This window comes from Haliotis asinina, chromosome 7 (genome assembly GCF_037392515.1).
Source record: "Haliotis asinina isolate JCU_RB_2024 chromosome 7, JCU_Hal_asi_v2, whole genome shotgun sequence".
Classification (NCBI taxonomy): domain Eukaryota; kingdom Metazoa; phylum Mollusca; class Gastropoda; order Lepetellida; family Haliotidae; genus Haliotis; species Haliotis asinina.
Window position 1 is genome coordinate 61,725,533 of NC_090286.1, and position 23,864 is coordinate 61,749,396.

The 23,864-nt window shown below is 41.0% G+C and overlaps 1 protein-coding gene across 2 annotated transcripts; it reads right to left on the reverse strand.

Annotated features, from left to right (window-relative positions):
• Positions 1-1,182: 1,182 nt before the first annotated feature.
• Positions 1,183-18,806, reverse strand: LOC137290408 (ceramide kinase-like). Of its 2 annotated transcripts, none has more exons than XM_067821317.1 (13): positions 18,766-18,806; positions 17,541-17,686; positions 13,644-13,853; positions 13,392-13,514; positions 12,904-12,967; positions 12,309-12,454; positions 11,203-11,277; positions 10,725-10,871; positions 7,759-7,864; positions 4,468-4,508; positions 3,572-3,759; positions 2,411-2,577; positions 1,183-2,173 (listed from the first exon to the last, which is right to left on the reverse strand). In XM_067821317.1, exons 2-13 carry the CDS (start codon positions 17,659-17,661, stop codon positions 2,101-2,103), a joined length of 1,461 nt encoding a protein of 486 aa, XP_067677418.1. In that variant the 5' UTR covers positions 17,662-17,686; positions 18,766-18,806; the 3' UTR covers positions 1,183-2,100. The 2 variants fall into 2 exon arrangements, with proteins under 2 accessions (XP_067677418.1, XP_067677419.1); XM_067821318.1 differs by having other exon boundaries at positions 18,635-18,773.
• Between the last annotated feature and the right edge of the window lie 5,058 nt (positions 18,807-23,864).

Genomic DNA, 23,864 nt, shown 5'->3' on the forward strand with positions numbered 1-23,864 from the left:
ACTAATGAGAGCAATGGCATTCGACCTTGACCTTTGCCAATACATGTACTACCAACTGCCATGGTTTTCAGTGCTCAACAACATTAGAGGTCCAGTTGATGTTTTCATTCCTGCATGTTGTAATTTCTGGTACAATAGTTATGGTTGGCACCGGCAAGTAAGTGCATAGTGGTACAGGTAATTGTGATGAATGTGAGTGAGAAATATCATCAATAATGAACCCAAGTTCTAACCAGCCATAGGTGATTGAACTTCAAAAGCTGAGCTACTTATGATATCACCTACCAACAGGGCTTGATAATGGCTTGTCATCAACCACTCTGTAGGCATTACCAAGTTATGGTGGCCTGCTAATTTTTTATAACAAGCGGGTATTTTTATGATAATGCGACCCATTTTTGCTATTAAGTTGGTTATTGTATCCCTTAAGTGTGGATGTTGCTCATTATATCAGTAGATGGTTGGTCTGGCCAGACTGATGCCTCCCTGTTTGTCTCCCTTGTGGGAGACAGGATTCACCCCACAGGATTCAGAACCTAAGGAAATTCCAGATTGCTTCATTTCGGGCTGTTGTGTTACTGTAAGAGCTTCAGAACTTATGATTCAGGAACTGTGCTTCAAAATAAGGTTGCAGTTATATCTAGAACATTGCTGACAGTTTTGTTAAACAAAGAGAAGAACTATGACGGCCAACTCATTAGTTTGTTGATTTAACCACAAAGAGGCAATTCTTTTCTTCCAGCTAATCCTTGGGTAACTTAAATGTTGTATCTCAGTGTTTTTTCTTTATGTTTTATCATGTATTTATTACAAAATATGACAGTCTTAAGAATTCTAAAACTGACAGAAACCTGGGTTGGAATTGAACTTCCTGCATGCAATAGGTTGGATCAGATGATCGGGGCATGACTTGACTGACGGTCTTTAAACACCATACCAGTGAAGATCTGGGTTAGCATTGGTCTTTAGCAAACCATGCTTGTTGCAGTAATGATGCAGTGCAGCATTATACAACAACCCAACCACCTTTATACGCTATGGGTGTTTCCTCTGACCAAAGTCACGTCTTAGCATTGTTTACAAACCATTCATCAAAATCACATGTGTTACTTATACAATATGTAATTGTACTTTCCATAATATCATAAGTGTGTTATAAGTTAAAAAATAGATCACAAAATATAAGATATATACTTTATTAAGCATAATGTGATCAATATAAAAAAAACACAACTGACTTGAATAGATAGCACGTACACATTAAAAGCATCATCTGAAACATTTACAAATCTATTTCAGGTGGGAAAACCCCAAGCACTAAAATACATTCAGCAAAGGTATACACTGGGTGGCCCATACTGAAACATTGAACATTCTGTTGCAGTTTATAAATGCTGTGATTGGAACAAAAGATCATTAATACATACTTTGAAATTTTCACAAAGTCAAACTATTGCACATATAGATATTAAGTAGTATGCGGATACATGTGGCTCACAAAATACAACCGTGTCACATAACACTCGATAGCACAGATCGACAGCATTTACAGCATCAGCCAATCACAGGCCACATGAATATTTAAACATAATGGCACTTCTGGAACAGAACTGGGATTATCTTTGACAGAATTGTTACATCAGGGTATAACCTTGTGCAGATTGTAGATCATATTTCTTCCTCTTGAAACACAAACATATTGCTTGTGTATTACAAATTAGCAGTCTCTCATTATAAAGGCAATTTGAGGTGAGTTTTGTACTGTACTCTGTCTCTTATACTGATCACTTCTAACCATAACATCACAAGTAGGAATGAGCTTGACAAAATCATTTTTGGTAGTAAGTTTGGTTGAAAGCCACATTGAGCAGTATTCCATTTGCATCACACTGTATCTCCTGGTCATGCTGGTAGAAAGGTCTCTGTGATGCAGGTTGAACACCTTTAGAACACAGTTATAGTGTGGACAAACAAAGAAACAACCGGCGAAACTAGATAATAACACACGGTAACAGGATGAAGGCACATCTTGGTGATGGACAGAAGCAATTTGTGACTTTTGAAAGCTGGTCCCCTAGTGAGCCTGTACCAGCTGGAGAGTCATATCTCTGTTGTCGGCAAACTGGGCAATTCAACAGGGGAAGAAAACACGGGAACAAACTGAGACAGTAAACTGAAATAGACATAAATAAAGTATTACTTACTGTTACATGTTGAAATTACATACACTTATGTTTGTCACCTGTTGTTCAGTAAAATTACAGTGCTGTGGACTCATTTGTGAACTCTCTCTGTATGGACTTATTCAGAATTTGCATCTCAACAGCACTAAGTGCATAAGAAATGGTATTCTAAATTCTAACTTCCAAGGAACCAAGACAATTATTTTCCCTGTTAATAAGAGATTTACCGTATCTCAAGATCCATGTTCTCTGCTCGGTACACCTCCCCGTCAATGTCCAGTATGTGTTCCAGTTCTTTTTGTTTTTCAGACACAGAAGAGGTCTCATCACTGACCTTGACCTTAATCTTTAACCCTTTGATGTTTTTAAGGACAGTCAACTGTGGAGCCTGCAGCTGGAATAGCACAGAAGCACTGTCATTGTTTTGTGATCCTCACGTTGTAAATAACTACATAGATTGAAGGAAGGGATGGCAACTAATACATGGAGCATGATGTAATTAATGAATGGAGGTTGCAGTAACAAGAAATCAAAGTCTTCAGTAAACCCCCCAATAGCAAAATACTCTTCATGAATATGTCTACTAGTTATGATTATGTCAAATGTTTTTGGCATGTCCATAGCAGTGAGTGAGTTTAGTTTTACTCAGTACTCAGCAATAGTCCAGCTATATGATGGTAGTCTGTAAAATAATCGAATCTGGACCAGACAATCGAGTGACCAACATCTATCTACACAACTTGGATATAATGATATCTGTAAACAATGTGGAAGGAAAGTGCTGAAAGGTTTTTAAATTCTACACTTGAGAAGAACACTGCCATCAGTGTCAAGGTCAAAATAGTTACAATGGAAATGCAAATATTCTATTCAGAACTCCAAAACTTGTCAAAGGCACCAGCATACCACCATACCTATCTATGTGTTAAGTTTGATGAAAAAATATTGAAAGGTTTAAAAGGCAAATATGCAAGGTTGCACTGATGGACATACATTTAAATGCCCCCCCTGCAAAATGTGTCGTGGGGGCTAAGTAATGCATTGAATAAGCCATAACCAGTGCATGGAGCATGCAGTAACAAATGCCTGAGGTATGCAGTAACCTATGCATGGAATATACAGTAGTGAGAGTGAGTGAGTCGATTTTTACGCCCCACTCAGCAATATTCCAGCTATATGGCAATGGTGTGGACCAGACAATCCAGTGATCAACAGCATGAGCATCAATCTGCGCAACTGGGAGCAAGCAGGGGTTGCTGAAGGCCTATTCTACCCCGGACCTACACGGATTGAACATACAGTAACAAAAAAAAAGCATGAAACATGCAGTAAATAATATGTGGAACATAAATTAACCAAAGTAAGGAGTATACTGTAATGACACTTACACTGTCTTTCTTCCCACTCATTACCCCCAGAAACACCTTGAGGTGAGTAATGCCTCCACACAGTTTAGAGAACAGGACTGTGGTGGTGCTGGAGGTTGGGTCCATGACGAGACGTTCCCCGGCAGTGTTGAGATCACTGACAAACAGTAGGACATCCATGAAATCCTGTGTCTCCAGTCTCCTCCAGCCTGCAACATGAGGGCAAAACTAGGTGCCTGCCGCTTACCTCCAAACCAACTGTCCGATCAAGCCGTCTCCTTTGCCAGCCCTGGACTCTGTAACTCTCTTCCAAAGGAAATCAGGAACACCTCATGAAAAGAAACTCTTAAATCTCTCCTCAAGACTCATCTGTTCACTGCTGCCTTTCTGTAAGCTATATGAAGTATTCCCCTCCCCAATGCTGAAACAGCGCCTGTGAGCATTGCTACAGTGGATATTAGGCACTTTATAAATATGTTACTATTTATTTTATCTACTTACTTGTAGTCATAACATTGACTGATTGTTCGTCAACAGAACTAGAGGAGGTGGATTGTCAACACAATGTATGGGTTACATATTACTCATTCACAGACAGCTGTCATATAACTAGACAAAACACATGTAATGAACAGTTTTGTTGCCATAGTGAATGTGTTGCCATATCAACTATATGTTCCTGTAGTGACTTCTGTATATTTCTCTAGCAGTCTGTTCTCTGTTGTGAGAGTGACACCACACAACTGCAGCAACAGCAGAAGATTGCACAACAAAAGATTGCTCTGGCAATATGCTCAAAATGATGCTACACTGCTTAATTAATTCAACTGGTACAGTAGAAACTCCAGCTGTAGAAATGGTAACATAGTACCCTGCTACATAGCATTCACTAGATAGCACATAATGTGACTGCATACCTGTTTGCGTTGGGGAGGCAGCGGCTCCTTCTGACTCTGCCCTGAAACAGTGTCAAACAGTGTGACAATCAGGGAATACAGTGTTGCACAATACTGCAACATGAATGGACACCTACAACAGGTACTCTGATCTACATCTTGTAGTCTACACATGTAACTAACACTCTACACATACATCTAACTCTTCATGCATATATCTGGCTCTCCACACTACATCTAACTTTCTACACATGCATCTGTACACCTACACATATTCAACCACACCAACAACTACATCTGGTAGTCTATACCTGCAGTTTACATGCTACACTTACATCCATCTCTCTACACCTCCTCTTCACTCTACACCTACATCTATCTCTCTACACCTCCTCTTCACTCTACACCTACATCTATCTCTCTACACCTACTCCTCACTCTACACCTACATCCAACTCCCTACACCTCCTCCTCACTCTACACCTACATCCAACTCTCTACACCTCCTCCTCACTCTACACCTACATCTATCTCTCTACACCTACTCCTCACTCTACACCTACATTTATCTCTCCACACCTCCTCTTCACTTTACACCTTACTCTCTACACCTCCTCCTCACTCTACTCCTACATCCAACTCTCTACACCTCCTCTTCACGCTACACCTACATCCAACTCTCTACACCTCCTCTTCACTCTACACCTACATCTATCTCTCTACACCTACTCCTCACTCTACACCTACATCCAACTCTCTACATCTCCTCACTCTACATCTACCTCTCTACACCTACTCCTCATTCTACACTCCTCCTCACTCTACACCTACATCTATCTCTCTACACCTACTCCTCACTCTACACCTACATTTATCTCTCCACACCTCCTCTTCACTTTACACCTTACTCTCTACACCTCCTCCTCACTCTACTCCTACATCCAACTCTCTACACCTCCTCTTCACGCTACACCTACATCCAACTCTCTACACCTCCTCTTCACTCTACTCCTACATCCAACTCTCTACACCTTCTCTTCACTCTACTCCTACATCCAACTCTCTACACCTCCTCTTCACTCTACTCCTACATCCAACTCTCTACACCTACTCCTCACTCTACAAGTACATCCAACTCTCTACACCTCCTCTTCACTCTACTCCTACATCCAACTCTCTACACCTCCTCTTCACGCTACACCTACATCCAACTCTCTACACCTCCTCTTCACACTACACCTACATCCAACTCTCTACACCTCCTCTTCACTCTACACCTACATCCAACTCTCTACACCTCCTCTTCACTCTACTCCTACATCCAACTCTCTACACCTCCTCTTCACTCTACACCTACATCTATCTCTCTACACCTACTCCTCACTCTACAAGTACATCCAACTCTCTACACCTCCTCTTCACTCTACTCCTACATCCAACTCTCTACACCTCCTCTTCACTCTACTCCTACATCCAACTCTCTACACCTCCTCCTCACTCTACACCTACATCTATCCCTCTACACCTCCTCCTCACTCTACACCTACATCTATCCCTCTACACCTCCTCCTCACTCTACACCTACATCTATCTCTCTACACCTCCTCCTCAATCTACACCTACAACTATCTCTCTACACCTCCTCTTCACTCTACACCTACATCTATCTCTCTACACCTCCTCCTCACTCTACATCCAACTCTCTACACCTCCTCTTCACTCTACACCTACATCCAATTCTCTACACCTCCTCTTCACTCTACACCTACATCCAACTCTCTACACCTCCTCTTCACTCTACACCTACATCCAACTCTCTACACCTCCTCCTCACTCTACACCTACATCTATCTCTCTACACCTACTCCTCACTCTACACCTACATTTATCTCTCCACACCTCCTCTTCACTCTACACCTTACTCTCTACACCTCCTCCTCACTCTACTCCTACATCCAACTCTCTACACCTACTCCTCACTCTACAAGTACATCCAACTCTCTACACCTCCTCTTCACTCTACTCCTACATCCAACTCTCTACACCTCCTCTTCACTCTACTCCTACATCCAACTCTCTACACCTCCTCCTCACTCTACACCTACATCTATCCCTCTACACCTCCTCCTCACTCTACACCTACATCTATCCCTCTACACCTCCTCCTCACTCTACACCTACATCTATCTCTCTACACCTCCTCCTCAATCTACACCTACAACTATCTCTCTACACCTCCTCTTCACTCTACACCTACATCTATCTCTCTACACCTCCTCCTCACTCTACATCCAACTCTCTACACCTCCTCTTCACTCTACACCTACATCCAATTCTCTACACCTCCTCTTCACTCTACACCTACATCCAACTCTCTACACCTCCTCTTCACTCTACACCTACATCCAACTCTCTACACCTCCTCTTCACTCTACACCTACATCCAATTCTCTACACCTCCTCCTCACTCTACACCTACATCTATCTCTCTACACCTCCTCCTCACTCTACACCTACATCTATCTCTCTACACCTCCTCCTCACTCTACACCTACATCTATCCCTCTACACCTCCTCCTCACTCTACACCTACATCTAACTCTCTACACCTACTCCTCACTCTACACCTACATCCAACTCCCTACACCTCCTCTTCACTCTACACCTACATCTATCTCTCTACACCTCCTCCTCACTCTACACCTACAACTATCTCTCTACACCTCCTCTTCACTCTACACCTACATCTATCTCTCTACACCTCCTCTTCACTCTACACCTACATCCAATTCTCTACACCTCCTCTTCACTCTACACCTACATCCAACTCTCTACACCTCATCTTCACTCTACACCTACATCTATCTCTCCACACCCCCTCCTCACTCTACATCTAACTCTCTACACATCCTCCTCACTCTACACTGACATGTGTTTTGTACATAGAATGCGTGGGGGGCTATTTGTTTTGTCCAAAGTATTGAAGGTGGGGGCTACCAGATTTGAACAGAAAAAATATACAAATCCTCATTGCTCCCCCTAGTGATAAATTATGAATGGTCCCTAATTCCGCTTTGGTAAGCTAGGGTTTGTTAGACTTTCTACACCTACACCTAACTCTCTGCCTACATCTGAACCTTAACAACTTGAGATCTACATGTACAATCAGTGTCACTCACTCTTAAACTTAGCTTCCAATATGTAGCAATCCATATCCCAATACAGACACATGTATCACACTGTATTACAACAAAAGACAGTATCTTTGCCGATACACAGCCATACTTTCTACTGGAGCCACTAATTACTCACATTTTGGTTACATCACGTGTGTCAGTTTCCTTACTCGGTGCCTCCAGAAACTGGATGTCTGCATTGAATTCACGCTTCTTGCCCAGTAATGTTGCCAGCAAAGCATCTGGAAATGATAACAGAGATGTGTACCACCAGTAGCATCTGGAAATGTTAACAGAGATGTGTACCACCATTAGCATCTGGAAATGTTAACAGAGATGTGTACCACCTTTAGTATCTGGAAATGTTAAAAGAGATGTGCACCACCATTAGTATCTGGAAATGTTAACAGACATGTGTACCACCTGTAGCATCTGGAAATGTTAACAGAGATGTGTACCACCTTTAGTATCTGGAAATGTTAAAAGAGATGTGCAACACCATTCGCATCTGGAAATGTTAACAGAGATGTGTACCACCATTCGCATCTGGAAATGATAACAGAGTTGTGTACCACCATTCGCATCTGGAAATGTTAACCGACCACCTTTAGTATCTGGAAATGTTAACAGAGATGTACCACCATTGGTATCTGGAAATATCAACAGAGATATGTATCACCATTAGCTTCTGGAAATGTTAAAGAGACATGTGTAGCACCATCAATTAACAGACACCAAATAATACTTGCTTCAAGGTATTCCATGGTACCATCAGTCATGAACAAAAGAAACAGACTTTTATGAAACGAATTGACTCTTCCCCATGACGTCATAATTCCAGCTGGGGCTTCTTACATGAGGCAACCTTTACTAAGGTTAACCTTAAAGATCACCTACATGTATACTCTAGGGGGGCAGAAATACAAAATTCATTTATTGGCATCTTACTCATTTTGACATTTAATTACTGTAAATTGACCTTTAGTAGTGCACAATTCTCTCCCACAAACGAAATTTCAACCTTTCCAATCGACACAATTTGTGAAAAATGACAGCTTCGTGTTCTCACAATCTACTATCATTTAATCTAGTCGTCTGCTTTGCCTAACTTCCCAGTTACAACTTGTTTTCATAGACGATTCCTTCTAAAATCACTTGTTGTCAAAACTATAACATGGGCAGATCCAGTAGGGGGGTGCAGGGGTGTGCATCCAACCCCTCCTCCGTCCCTGGGTTGTATGAATTGGTAGGTTACAAGCTGTCGTGTCTTGCCCTGTCAAGAACGTTTGTCAGTCTGATAATAAGTACTATTTCGGTTTGTTTTCCCTGAGTTACAAAATCAAAACTACTTTCTGCTGGCAGTACAATATGTATTTGATTGATGGACAATAGGATTTTGCATAATATAGCTTATAACATAACAACATCAATCTTGGAAGCGAGGTGGGAGTCATTATATTACTACTTACAATAATATTGTCACTTTGACCACAGCCTTGGTTCCGAGGAAGAAATCGTTATGTTATAAGTTGTGTCATGTAAAATCCTTTCGGTCGTCATCTACAACTAGCAAGTAGTTTTGATTTATTAACTTGATGAAAACAAATCTAAGGAGATTTTCTATCTGGGGAGCAAGGTAGGGGTCACACCATCCAATTTATTATATACTTACTACAGGCTTCCATAACACTCACTTCACATTTACAGACATAACCCATTTAACACAAACTGCAGGGTCCAATCTGTGCATGATGACACCATCAACTGACACCTGGGAGCAACTGACTGCCAATGCAAATTTGGCATGTCTTTACTGACACTGAGAAATCACCAAAATGACAAGCATGCCATGCCCGTTATTGAATCCTAACTGAAAATCCTTTCTCACATTACATCACTTCAAACTACCTGCATTGCTCTGGCAACAAGTTACGTAACCTGTCTGTGGTTTCATTGGCAGGCTAGAGTGGACACAACCTTTTGGCACCTTTTAATTGCTATGTATTACTTAACCACAAGAATTTAACGAATGAATTTGGTGTTCTGCTTGACTAACAACAGGTCTTTCAAAAGTAATGTTTAAAAGAGTACAAAAAACAAAAGTTTATTTGTTCTTTTACTTTCGTTCTTTAAAGATTGCTCTAAGGTTACCATAGTGACTTGCAATCACCTTGTGAAAGAAGGCCCTGGACACCAAGCTGGTTGTGCTGCCTTATGTACTATGGATAACAACAAATGTCATTTGGCTGAACACCCTGGCGATTTTATGAGCTTTGGGACTGTCTTGTTAAACAAATGATGATTTGGAAGACACTCTGTTTCCAACATGCCACTTGACATGAGCAGACGTGATTCATAGAAGGGTTGTGCATGCCCTAGAGGTTGTCACTTGTGATCAATCTGTACACAGACGGACCTTAGCCTGCTGATGTTTCATGACTTATTAGCTGAAAGTGAATGGATGACAACAACATCTTTTGCAATAGCCCTCAAAGATATGAAAGCATTTCGCAAATCAACAACTTGCCATCTTTGGGCAATTGTCAGTTGGAGAGGCCCTATATCCGCTTATCAATAACAAAATAAAACTGTAAAAACAGTTTCCTGAAACAAGATACTTGATCAACATGTATTGTCTGTTATGCTCACCTTTGACATGTGAACAACTAACATCAGTATATGGTGAGCCCTGATTATCATATAAATGTAACTGGTCATATGGGGGTAGGAAATCATAGGCTTTGCAATACGTTTTGGCATGTGTATACTTGGATATGTACACACTGATGTACTACATTTACACTTGTACTGTCTTTAGACTGGTGCTAAAATCCTACATTTATCTATAGTTATAGTGACACTAAGAACAGCTTAAAACATCTAGAAAGGAGAGCTTCAAGAAGCTTATTAAGAATAATCTGCCTCCGAGTAGAATTTCCTAACATCTAGTTAGCTTTATAAGGGGAATTAACTCTTGTCTTTCATCTCCCACACTACATCTCAAGTTATCTGAAGACTCAATGTGATAACCAGTGTGATGTAACATAAATTTACATTTGAGTGATAAATAAAAGTAAAACAATAATACAAATGCCAACCTACATGGATATCTGAGTTTTTTCATCCATCGCTTGTCAGACGTAATTTTTATCGCTTTAGAGTATAATCCGTATCCAAACAGAAGACCACTGTAGCACACAAGCTTGCCTGGTTCGTAGATACCCAATATGTTGTAATTGTTTACCTCTCCTGCCAAAACACAAAAGCAGAGAGTCACCCTTCAGAATCTGGACTCCAATATCAAACCTGTCAAAACACAAAACTACAGACTCATTCTCCTAAATATTCATTCTCAACATCAATAAATCATCACGTTTGCGCACACAATAACATACTAAACAGTAACATATTTTTCTACATAGAATAGGCATTTTAACTGCATGTACACAAAAACATATCCTGCGACTATGCATGTAAGTAAAAATATTTTCATAGGACTAGCATTGTTTCAATGATGTATTAGTATTCTGTAGAAGTGAAAAAGCAAATGTATAACGGCTTATGTTCTGTTAAGACCTACCTTGGATTACATGGAGAGCTGCAGTCTCGACGTCAACAACACCATAAGCATAGTTTGCAATGCCATTGCCTGTACCTACATGGAGCAGAATCAGGGAGCATGAATGACTAGTGCCTGTTAGAGTATGATCAGGAGGTTAAAGAATTAAAGTCATCATTGCACTGACTTGATAGTCTTAGATCAGAGAAGAAAAATGACTGTCGATTCCACAACAATCAAAACATAGCACACACAGTGAGTCTACCTTGGTAGTGCATGATCAGTATGACACCACTGAATCTACCTTACTAGTAGTGCATGATCAGTATGGCACCAGTAAATCTATCTTGGAAGTGAATGATTAGTATGACACCACTGAATCTACCTTACTAGTAGTGCATGATCAGTATGACACCACTGAATCTACCTTACTAGTAGTGCATGATCAGTATGGCACCAGTGAATCTATCTTGGTAGTGAATGATCAGTATGGCACCAGTAAATCTACCTTGGAAGTGAATGATTAGTATGGCACCAGTGAATCTATCTTGGTAGTGCATGATCAGTATGGCACCACTGAATCTACCTTACTAGTAGTGCATGATCAGTATGGCACCAGTGAATCTATCTTGGTAGTGAATGATCAGTATGGCACCAGTAAATCTACCTTGGAAGTGAATGATTAGTATGGCACCACTGAATCTATCTTGGTAGTGCATGATCAGTATGACACCACTGAATCTACCTTGGAAGTGCATGATCAGTATGGCACCAGTGAATCTACCTTGGTAGTGCATGATCAGTAGGCCTAATCAGTATGACACCACTGAGTCTACCTTGGTAGTGCACCATCAGTAGGCCTGATCAGTTTGACACAAGTAAATCTACCTTGGTATGCATGATCAGTATGACGCTAGTAAATCTGTTGCACCTAACTTGCATGAGATAAATATTAATGAAACATCATCACCTATACTTTAAATTACAAAGTATAAAAGGCAAAAGCCAAGATCAAACAATACCAAACTGTTTGTACCTTCTTTTCCTAATAATACAGTTTAATACAATGTCTTCAATCTTGTGGAAGTTACAACTGATGAAAACAATCTGTAAACTGGAGTAAGCACCTGCTGGAATGAAGCCAAACTTGATATCTAGTGGTTTGAGCACAGACTCTGGATTATTGGCATCAATGCCAGCCTCTTTCTGGTTCCGCTGGATAAGCGAGCTGACTGCTTCCTGGTACATCCCATCTCCCCCAACAGTCACCACGCTGCAAGCAGAGAAAACTGCTGACATGACAAAACAATCACGTGTCCTCCATATAGGATCTGTCTGAGCTTGTGTTACACTGAACCTGAGCAAGTCAACCAACTCCAGTGGTACACTGAACCTGAGCAAGTCAACCAACTCCAGTGGTACACTGAACCTGAGCAAGTCAACCAACTCCAGTGGTACACTGAACCTGAGGAAGTCACCCTCCAGTGGTACACTGAACCTGAGGAAGTCAGTAGACTTTAGTGCTACACCAAACCTGAGGAAATCAGTAGACTCCAATATTACAGGTAAACATTTTGTATGTATACACCATTACATTCCAGTTTTACACACATATCTTTTGTAACTAAACAATCTAGATCTTAAGAAGCATTTTTGTTTTAATATATAAATGACATTTTTTGTCTCGATGTTTTAACATTGTAAAATTTGTCAAACTCTCACCCTTGAACTTTAGAGAAGTCAAAGTTGTTGATAATTTCTTCTGAATGTTTTGCTCTCTCTGTTACTGAAAAACAGAATTTTCTACAAAATAATTTACAGCTGCTAGCAAATTCCTTTAACAGAAGATGGACAGTCCAACCAAATTACAGCATTCATTTCTGAAATTGCTACACTTTTGCTCCCTATGGATGATGAGAAATTCAGTCTATTGTTTGCTCTTAGATAAATACATTCAATGTGATCATTCTGCAATACAATTGTACATTCTCTGCCCAGAATACTACACTGTGGTATACCTGCACACTTTCTTACAATGCTTATCTTTATATCAACAGCATAATATCCCCATAAAACCAGTCTAGCAGCATTTGTTAAAATGTCATCATAATTCTGATATGACGAACATGTATATCTTGAGAAACTTGAGTCTTTAATTTGACATAAATTCAAATTTACTAATTTCATCTAAACTGCAACATGGCACAGACAGAAAACATGCGTCTCAATCCCAGCTGTCTTGAATAGAGGTGCCACCTTCTTCTCATAGATCTGTTGACCTTGACAGTTCCCTCCAATTGGGTTCACTATCACAAGCACGCTTTTAGGGGTCGCTGATTAAACAGAAAAAAACACAAATTATCCAAAATGTATCACTGTCTAAAACTTCAAATTTTCTTATTACATACATCATTGTTAGATGTACTGGAGGCCATATCCCCATTCCACACCTGGCGACCCACCTGGTCTGTACTTGGCGTGTATCTGGCGAACCCATTCACTGACATCACCATCCTTCACATCAAACTTCTTCTCAGTTGCTTTCCACTTCTTATTCTTTTTGTGGGATATAAAGTGGATGGTGAAGCTCTTGCCCTCTCCATTAACCTGAGTTGTCTCCCCTTGGCCATCTGTGACCAGGCCGTAGATGTCACTCCATGGCAAGCTCACCTCTAAAATAATACAGGGTTTAACATACTTCCTCAGCGACAGTTTCGCAAAGTAGACATGAAGAACATGAAAAAACAACTGCATGTATTCATACATTTTTGTGTAGGAAACATCAACAATTAGCTATGGTTGGCCTAAGAATGAAGATTTTTATGGATATGAACTTCTTGATATGAGAACACAACGTTAATGCTTACTCCTTCATCAGGTGATTGAGAATGGGGTACAAAGCTATATTTATATGTGCAGATAAAACAGTAACAAAGTAACAAGTGGAATGAATTAACGAAAGCTGGAAGCCAGTATAAACAAGCACTGATAGGAAGCCGACAGTTATGATAACAATGATGGAAGCCAATGGTAATACATTACAGATGATAGGATATGTTTACATAACACAGATAGGAGATAAGGACGATGTACATGATTGGGGATAAGGATGGAAGCCAATGGTGATACATTACGCATGACTGGATGATGTTTATGTAACACATGATAAGGGATTAAGGGTGGCCAGACTGGAAAGACAACACACGAAAACCCTGAAGGACCTCCATGAGAAGAGAGAAATCAACGACATCATCTTCAACCAGCTGAACCCTATCAACTCCCAAGCCCCATACAGAAGAGCTACCATCAAGATCCACAAGAACCCGCCCAAAGCCCGGATCCTAGTCTGCTCAAGAGGTTCAGTTTTCTACAACACCACCCAGTTCCTCTCACGTCTCCTCGCTCCATTTGGCAAAGATGGCAAGTCCTACATCAGCGACTCTTCATCCTTTGTCAACCAGCTGAAAGAATCCAACCTCACAGGCACCATGGTCAGTTACGACGTCGTGGACCTCTTTACCAACATCCCACTAGAAGAAGCCCTGGACATCCTTCACAGCAAGTTAGCCAACAGGATAGATGACTTGGACACCCACCTCACCATAGACAGCATCATCAACCTCCCCCGCAGCTGCTTTGACACCTCCTACTTCACATTTAATGGCAAGATATACAAGCAGATCCACGGTCTCCCCATGGGCTCACCTCTTTCTCCCCTCATTACAGAAATCTTCATGACCTCCTTCGAGGAAGCAGCCCTCTCCACAGCTCCGTTCCAGCCCCTCTGTTGGTACCGCAAAGTCGACGACACCTTCACCACCATCGCCAATGACAATGACCCCAGCGAGCTCCTAAACCACCTCAATGACCAACATCCAAGAATCAAATTCACGATGGAGACAGAGACCAGCCAACACCTGCCCTTCCTTGATGTATCCCTCCACACCAGAGACGATGGACTTAGAACCTCAGTATACTGCAAGCCGACGCACACCGACCAGTACATCCACTACAACTCCTGCCACCACCCTCAGATCAAGCAAGCTATCATCGCCACCCTTACCAGACGTGCCACAGCCCTCTGCCATCCTGATGCCCTAAACAATGAACTGGACCACCTCAGAAAGACATTCACCACACTCAACGGTTACCCTTCCCAACTCATCACAGCCACCATCAACAAGACCCTCAAGGACCGAGAACCCCGCCTCAAGCCTTCTCCATCACCCATCAGAGTAACTATACCCTACCTTGGCCCCATCAGTCATCAGATATCACACCTCATCAAGACCAAAGCCAGCATCGATGTCACCTTCTCCAGTGGCAAGACCATCATGACCTACCTAAAAGCCAACGGTAAAGGACCCAGCTGTGAACACCCTAACCTGAGAGGATGCGCCTACCAGATCCCTTGCAACTGTGGCGACCTATACATTGGAGAAACGCTGAGACCAATCAACACCAGAATGAAGGAACACCAGACCTCCGTCAGCAAACTCGACCAGAAATCGGCCATCTCTGAACACGTTCTCACGAACCCTAAACATTCAATTCGATGGGAGGATACTATCTACCAACAACAAAAACTGGCGCCAAAGGAAACTGCAACAGGCCATCGAGATCCGGAGAGAGAAACCAGCAATCAACCGTGACCAAGGAGTGTACCTACCAAGTTCCTGGGACTTATTGATAAATTAATCTCATCTATCTGTGTACGTTCTATCTATGTATTCATGTATAGCCAATCTACTTGTGTTTGTACATCATCAACCCTCATGTAAACATGCTTATCAATCATGTACATCATCCTTAATCCCCTATCATGTGTTATGTAAACATCATCCAATCATGCGTAATGTATCACCATTGGCTTCCATCCTTATCCCCAATCATGTACATCGTCCTTATCTCCTATCTGTGTTATGTAACATATCCTATCATCTGTAATGTATTACCATTGGCTTCCATCATTGTTATCATAACTGTTGGCTTCCTATCAGTGCTTGTTTATACTGGCTTCGAGCTTTCGTTAATTCATTCCACTTGTTACTTTGTTACTGTTTCATCTGCACATATAAATATAGCTCTGTACCCCATTCTCAATCACCTGATGAAGGAGTAAGCATTAACTCCGAAACGTTGTGTTCTCATATCAAGAAGTTGATATCCATAAAAATCTTCATTCTTATGTATTTCACTTCTAAATGCCCTTCAAAGACTATGGTTGGCCTGTTACTACAATATTAAGATTTTATGCCATGTCATAACTGTTGAAAGCATCATGCAATATGACAACCTGGGAGATTGTTAATATGGCATGGTCCAGTATGCATGATATGGTCAATTGCATGCATTTGTTTGTTTATTTGTTTATTTATTTGTTTGTTGAACACTGCCCTCAGTAATTTCCCAGCCAAATGATACAGGTCTGGATGAGAGATTCCAGTGATGGACATCAATACCATTGATCTCAGCCATTTGGATACAATGATATTCATCAATGAAATCAGTGAATCTGACCACCTTATCCCTTTAGTCGACCATATCTATGTAAGTCTATGACGTAAAAGATTTAAACAAAATGATCATATGATACCTTCAACGACAATTACACATATCAACCAAGATACTGAATATCAACTGTGTTATTTTATCTTCAGGCCAGACCAATTACACATATCAACCAAGATACTGAATATCAACTGCGCTATTTTATCTTCAGATCAGACCAATTTTATTCCTTGTTTTATGAATCTGCTGGTAGTAATTTTGCAAGAATAAGAAAAAAAAAATTTTCCAGACTCAAAGTTAAATCCTAATATTTGTTTTGACCCAAATGTAAATTTACAAGAAAACTTCTTTTGGATTGTTTTTTGCCTCAAAAAAACTTGCACAATAGTTTGACGTGTTAGTTTTTACTGTTCCACAGAAACTCAACTCACTTGCTGTGGGACAAATCCTAGAAAGTCAAAACACATATGTTTCAGCAGTTACTGTGGTAAAACAAATGACACATCCAAGTGACCATCCAAAAGAACATATTCATTTGCATTCCCACAAAGAAACAACCCTTTAATTTAGATGGCAATACTTTTCAACTTTCAACTTTCTAGTTCCTTCAGAAGGAATTATTTCAATTTTAAGTCATTCATACAAATACTTCATACAAATATTGTTCTTCATTTCATCGGATTAAATTGATTTAGTTTATCCATTTCAAAATGACTTCCTATGACAAAGTGTGTAACAACTAGAAATCTGGAAATGTATCCATGTAATGTAACAAAACAACAGCAATAAAAAAATAGAGAAATACAACAACATGTAAATCAGAAGACTGCATGCAAGACAGCAACTACCTGTAGGTTCCTTCTTCTGATTGGTCAATTGCCAGTTCAGGCCAATGGCGGACAGGTGTACACGATATTCTTGTCCACCACTCAGCAGATGCCCACTCAACAACACCGATGTCTCCGCCATTATCACCAAGTGGGCTGGTGTCTTCCTGGAATGAAGGAGAAACGCACCCTGTACCTGCAGCAATAACTCACAAAGCTTCAGGGTGATGATGGGTAGCCTAGTGGCTAAAGTGTCCGCTTGACAAGCCAAGTTTGTGAAGCCTGTATTTCTGGTGTCCCCTGATGTGCTGGAATATTGCTAAAAGTTGCATAAAACCACACTCACTCACTCGTCAGGACGTTTTGATCGGGACGTTTTGATCACTAATCTGTCTGATCATCACAGTTCACTTTTATTCTCCATTACCCCACTGTGTAATAAGGAACAACGTTCTCCAATTTCAAACTATACTCAATGTCATGTATTTATGTGGTCCAGTGTCTAGGTCCTCTGGTAGACTGTCTCAACAATATAATTATCACTTTGGTGGGATACATATGCAGGTGTTGGTACCAGCAAGTCAGGAAGAAACAAGGATTCAAACTTAGGATCAACAGATCCAAAACAACGATGGGTGGTGTGTTAAACCAATGATCCACCTGTGAACTAATAAAGCAGGATTGCATAGAATCATCAATATTCATGCTGGAGTCGTTTAATACCACACTGATTAAAAAACATATGAAGCAAAGATGACTCAAGACATTGATACTACGATGGATGGTTGTCAGTAATTTGTTTACTGCTGCTTGATACATTGCCTACCTATGTTCTATAACAACATCTGAAATATCACAACTGGATGAAACTTAGTTGGGAAGTTAGTGAGGGTATTTGTCTGTCGATCTGGCTGGCAATGCCATCTCGTGCCTCTAAAGAATGTCGTTTTCACGGATCCGACACCAGTTTCACTGATCTAACAACACTTTCACGGTCATTTTGTCAAAATATGCATTGACAAACACAGAAAAATTCCTGTAAAAAAGTGCGAGGTTAATTTATGAGACGACACCGTGAATTCGCGTTTACACATTTACAGAGGAATTATAACTACCGTTAGTTGACTGGATACCTAACATGCAACTGTGGAGGTCTAACAATTTACATCTTTACAAACAGTGTTACGTGACTTCGTAACCTTGTTGACAGCTAGACTTATCCACTACTTTCTACTGAGGAACTTACCGAATGGCTATTTGGCGATAACTACTTAAAGGGAGGCAACTTCGTATGGCTTGCTCTCAAGGCCATGTCAGATCCGCACGTAGTAGAAGACAAGACTCCAGCAATAGCTTTTTGAAACATTGTCTGACAATATCTCAAATACACCAAGTCTTCCAAAGTCACAGTGGAATGTTGGAACAGGCTCAAAAGTCCCAGTGCTTTGGATTTCCATTCTCAATACATAATGACATACTGTATAACAAACGTTCCGTGTGTGGAATGTTGCGTCTTGCTGGAAACCAGAGGCTGCACTAACTGAACACCCTACTTTTGAATAGTCTAGATTAGCATGTTGTCTGTAATTAGTATGTTATACAGAAAAAGACTGCAACTAAATTCTTATCATTGAGCCAATAAATATATTAGGATTTAACTTTTCGCGTGGGGAAAATTAATTCTTATTTTTATTTCTTATGCTGGCAAAATTACTACCAGCGGATTCATAAAACAAGGAATAAAACTGGTCTGGCCTAAAGATAAAATAACACAGTTGATATTCAACATCTTGGTTGATATGTGTAATTGTCGTCATCATGTGTTCATTTTTGTGTATAAATCTTTTACATCATAGACGTACATAGATATGGTTGACTAAGACATGGTCAGATTCACTGACCTCATTGGTGAATATCATTGTATCCTAGTGGCTGAGATCAATGGTATTGATGTCCATCACTGGAATGTCTCGTCCACACCTGTGTCACAGGAGCTGAAAGAATTCTCCATTTTCTGAAACTGTTACAATTTAGACTTGTTTTACATTGTAGACGTGTATGGGCTTTCTTGGATATATTTGTTTTAGTGTCTGTACGGCAGAGAATAAACCCAGCGAGGCCTACTAACGTGAGTGAGAATGGTTTTACGCGCAGCACTATACCAGCAATGGGCTTCACACATTGTACCCATGTGGGAAATCGAACACGGGTCTACAGCGTGATGAGCGGACACTTTAACCATCCGCCCACCCCACCACTACCTGCATGATTCCAATAGATCTCTGTGGTATCTGAGGAAACAATTTCCGTGAATTGTTTGATTCTGTCATATCACTCCGAAAGTACTGACTGTTACATGTTCTGTCAGTTACAGGTGTACTTGGTCCGGATCACACAGACCTCCAAACAAACACTGAGAACTCTGAGGACAATCAGCAGTAAGTGTGATCTGAAATATTTGATTAGTCTAAACTTGTGACTTGGCCCTATCACATGCTGTGGGGCAAAAAACTGTTGAAATGTCTTCCCGAACTTCCAATTACTTGGTATTGATAAAGAGTTTGCAGATCTTCCTGCTGATTATATATCACTCGACGTCAATTTCCTGACTGAAACGTAGCTAAACATATAGAGTTCACCAAAACTTGGTCAGGCTTTGAAGGACCAGAGGCCGTATAATGAGATATGAGAAGATTTTAGACAGTGTACACGTGGGTTACGATACAACCAATCCAGGTGCCTGAATAGGTGAAACTTTATGTAAACTGGTCCATATTTCTTGGTAGATTGAACTTGAACTTGGTAGACCGAGCTGTGAAGAAGTGGTATTGGGGCTCCATGAAGGATGTCGCATCAGACACGTGCTTGAAAGTTGTGGTTGAGTATTAGGTAGCCAATGTTTTCACGTTAACTTCCATCCCTCTATTTCAGGGAAAGAGCTTAACATCAGTGCTCTCAAGCTCTGCAGTCATACATAGAAGTTACCTTCTCTGTGATCGTTTGGCTTTGGTCGATTTTTAAACTCGGAATACTTCTCTGAAGTATTCCTTACGTAAACATTGCGTTATTAGAACTACTGCCGAATTCAGAATCGGGAGAAAGTAACTGCAAACAGCCCAGACCTGCTTTCAAGGTAGTACTCTGGCAGAGCTTCCATAGACAGACAATTCTGGCTCTGCAGTGATCGAGGTTAGACTCCTCTGCGATCCAGATGACTGACAGTGACCTTGTAATCACAGTAGTGATAATGTTCACCTAGTCTATTAAGAGTTATCAAAACGAACACATGCATTTATTTTAGACACTCTAACATTTCGTTTACTGTCTTGTGACCAAGTGTTTTCCACTCTTTAAACGTCATGCACTGTCTTGCGGCATACACTTCAAGTGACATGTACTGTCGTGAGGCCTACACTTCATATGGTGTGTGCTGTCCTGCAACCTACACTTCAAATGGCGTGTACCTCCTTGCAGCCAGCAGGACGTTGAAGACAGTTTCACCTGTTTGTAAGGGTTTTCACGCTTCCCCCTGACATGTATAGTATTCCCAGAAATTATTGAGAATCATGTTGCGTCATGTAACTCATTACGTTTATTAACTTCTGGCGTTTTACTTACATAAACATGTTAAAACATCATCCTTTTACAGTCTCAGTCTTGTTTTAGTTCTTTGTTAGACCTCCTCGCTCCGCAATGCATGCCTGAATACGCCTAGGCACACTACCCATCAAAGTTTGTATGTAATCGTGTGACAGGGTATCCCAATATTGGACCACCTCGGCCTTCATATCTTCAATATTTCTCAGTCCCTTTTTGTTTATTCTGTCCTTCATGACTCCCAGAACATTCTCAATTGGGTTTAGGTCTGGGCTGTAACTGGGCCAGTCTAAAACTTGAACATTTTCGCCCGACAACCACTGTTTTGTGTAGCGCGCAGTGTGTTTTGGGTCATTATCATGCTGGAAAATCCAATCATCTTCATACAATGTTTGTGCTATCGGAAGAAGGTGACCATTTAGAATGTCAACGTATCTTTCTTTTGTCAAGTTTCCCGTGAAAACACACAATGGCGTCACTCCGCGAGCCGATATGCCACCCCACATGTGAAACTTCGGGCTATGTTTTGGTCGCTGGTAGATAGGTTTGACAGTATCTTTGGTCCAAATTTTCACACAATCAGGGGAAAACCAAACAGAACTTTCATCCGAAAAGAAATCATTATCCCAATCTCGATTTTCATGAGCCCGACACCAGTTTAAACGTTTTTCCTTTTGTGCATCTTTCATCAACGGCGAGGGAATTCCACGTTTTTTCACCCAATTAAGTCTCTGTAATTCCTGCCTAACTGTTTCATTGCATACCTGAGGACTTCCTCTGCTAATCATTTTATTTCTGATGTTCTCAACACTTTTCAATTTGCCCCTACTCACAATCTGCCCAAGTCTTCGGCGATCCACAACACTGAATTTCCTAGGCCGACCTGCCCCTGCTTTGTGCTCTATCCCGGTTCCTGTTTGAATATTCTTCAAAGTTCTGTATGCTGTAGACAGAGGAATACCATGTCTACAAGCTAACACTTTAGCATCAGCCTCACCCCTTTCAAAATCATCTAGAATGAGCTTTCTTTTCTCTCTTGCTGTAAATTCTGCCATGTCATCACAGGAAGCCGTCTGCTCAGACAAGGGAGAAAACTCTTGACGTAATGAGCTGCCTTCTAAGCCTTCAAGAGTTGTCTCCTTTATTTAGTATGCTTAGTGCATAGTGAAAGCCCTTTTTCCAGTCTTAGCATCATTAGAAAAAAAAACAAAGATTTTCTCAATAATTTCTGGGAACACTGTATCTCTGGTGTCTAGTTGTAGACTCATAGGATTACATAGGCTGATAGCAAAGAGCGTTAGTAGTAGTTTTGTGAGTGAAACCAAGATGGCTGATGCCAGCCTATGTCTGTGACTCGTCTTACTAGTGCTGAGTGAAACCAAGGTGCCTGGTGTCAGCCTAGGTCTGAGACCAGTCTTATTAGTGCTGTGAGTGAAACCAAAATGGCTGATGCCAGCCTAGGTCTGAGACCAGTCTTATTAGTGCTGTGAGTGAAACCAAGATGGCTGATGCCAGCCTATGTCTGTGACCCGTCTTACTAGTGCTGAGTGAAACCAAGGTGCCTGGTGTCAGCCTAGGTCTGAGACCAGTCTTATTAGTGCTGTGAGTGAAACCAAGATGGCTGATGCCAGCCTAGGTCTGAGACCAGTCTTATTAGTGCTGTGAGTGAAACCAAGATGGCTGATGCCAGCCTATGTCTGTGACCCGTCTTACTAGTGCTGAGTGAAACCAAGGTGCCTGGTGTCAGGATGGTCTGAGACCAGTCTTACTAGTGCTGGGAGTGGAACCAAGGTGCCTGAGGCCAGTCTAGGTCTGAGACCAGTCTTACTAGTGCTGGGAGTGGAACCAAGGTGCCTGAGGCCAGTCTAGGTCTGTGACCAGTCTTACTAGTGCTGTGAGTGAAATCAAGGTGCCTGAGGTCAGTCTAGGTCTGTGACCAGTCTTCATAGTGCTGTGAGTGAAACCAAGGTGCCTGATGCCAGTCTAGGTCTGTGCCCCATCTTAGTATTCATGTGAGCGATAGTAAGGTGCCAGTCTAGGTCTGTGACCCATCTTAGTAGAATGATGGTGAAATGTCAGAGGAGTTTTCTCTTGTTGATGAAGGACATTTACCATCATTAATAATTTTATTGGATGATTTTGGGAGACTAAATTAATTAAGAGAGTATGAGGGGTAGTTGACCTAAAGATTATTCACTGTCATAATTTTCCATCATGATGTCCTCCAACACATTTGCCGATGACGTGAAGGAGTAGGTCAGTTTTGTAATTGTCCTCTTTTTGGCTGTTTAAGAGTGTTTCACAGTTGCTGTGATGTCAGATTCACACATTTAGAGTGCCACAGACAACCTGGTGCACCTTTGTTGAAATGTCAGAAGCTGTGGAGCCATGCAATCTGATAATTTCTGATAAGTTCCTGTGATAGTGGAACTGCACAGGTTACAGAGTTTGATATTCAGTCTTTGGCCGGTCAACGCATAGAGTGCATGTTCCCTTCTCTTGTGAGTCATCCTTCCATAACTTTGGTCATCTTCTCCTCCTCATGTTGATGTTATCGCTTACCTCTTGACGATGACAGTTGTCCTTGTTACACTGTGGCTGGTCATCTCAGTGGAAAACACCACTTAACTATTCTAACATATGGACTCATTGTTTCCAATTGTGACTCTTTTTTTTTGTATGTTTGTCACCCTCCCTATAAAAATTGGCACTGAGCTGCACAACATTGGCACTTGTGTGTGTAAAACT

Coding starts and splice junctions, on each gene's coding strand:
- LOC137290408 (XM_067821317.1), bottom strand. CDS start 17,661: ATGGCGGAGACATCGGTGTTGTTGAGTGGGCATCTGCTGAGTGGTGGA. Junction 10,872..11,202: donor AGCTCTCCATGTAATCCAAG/GTAGGTCTTAAC, acceptor GTGTTTTGGCAG/GAGAGGTAAACAATTACAAC. Junction 4,509..7,758: donor ACACGTGATGTAACCAAAAT/GTGAGTAATTAG, acceptor ACACTGTTTCAG/GGCAGAGTCAGAAGGAGCCG.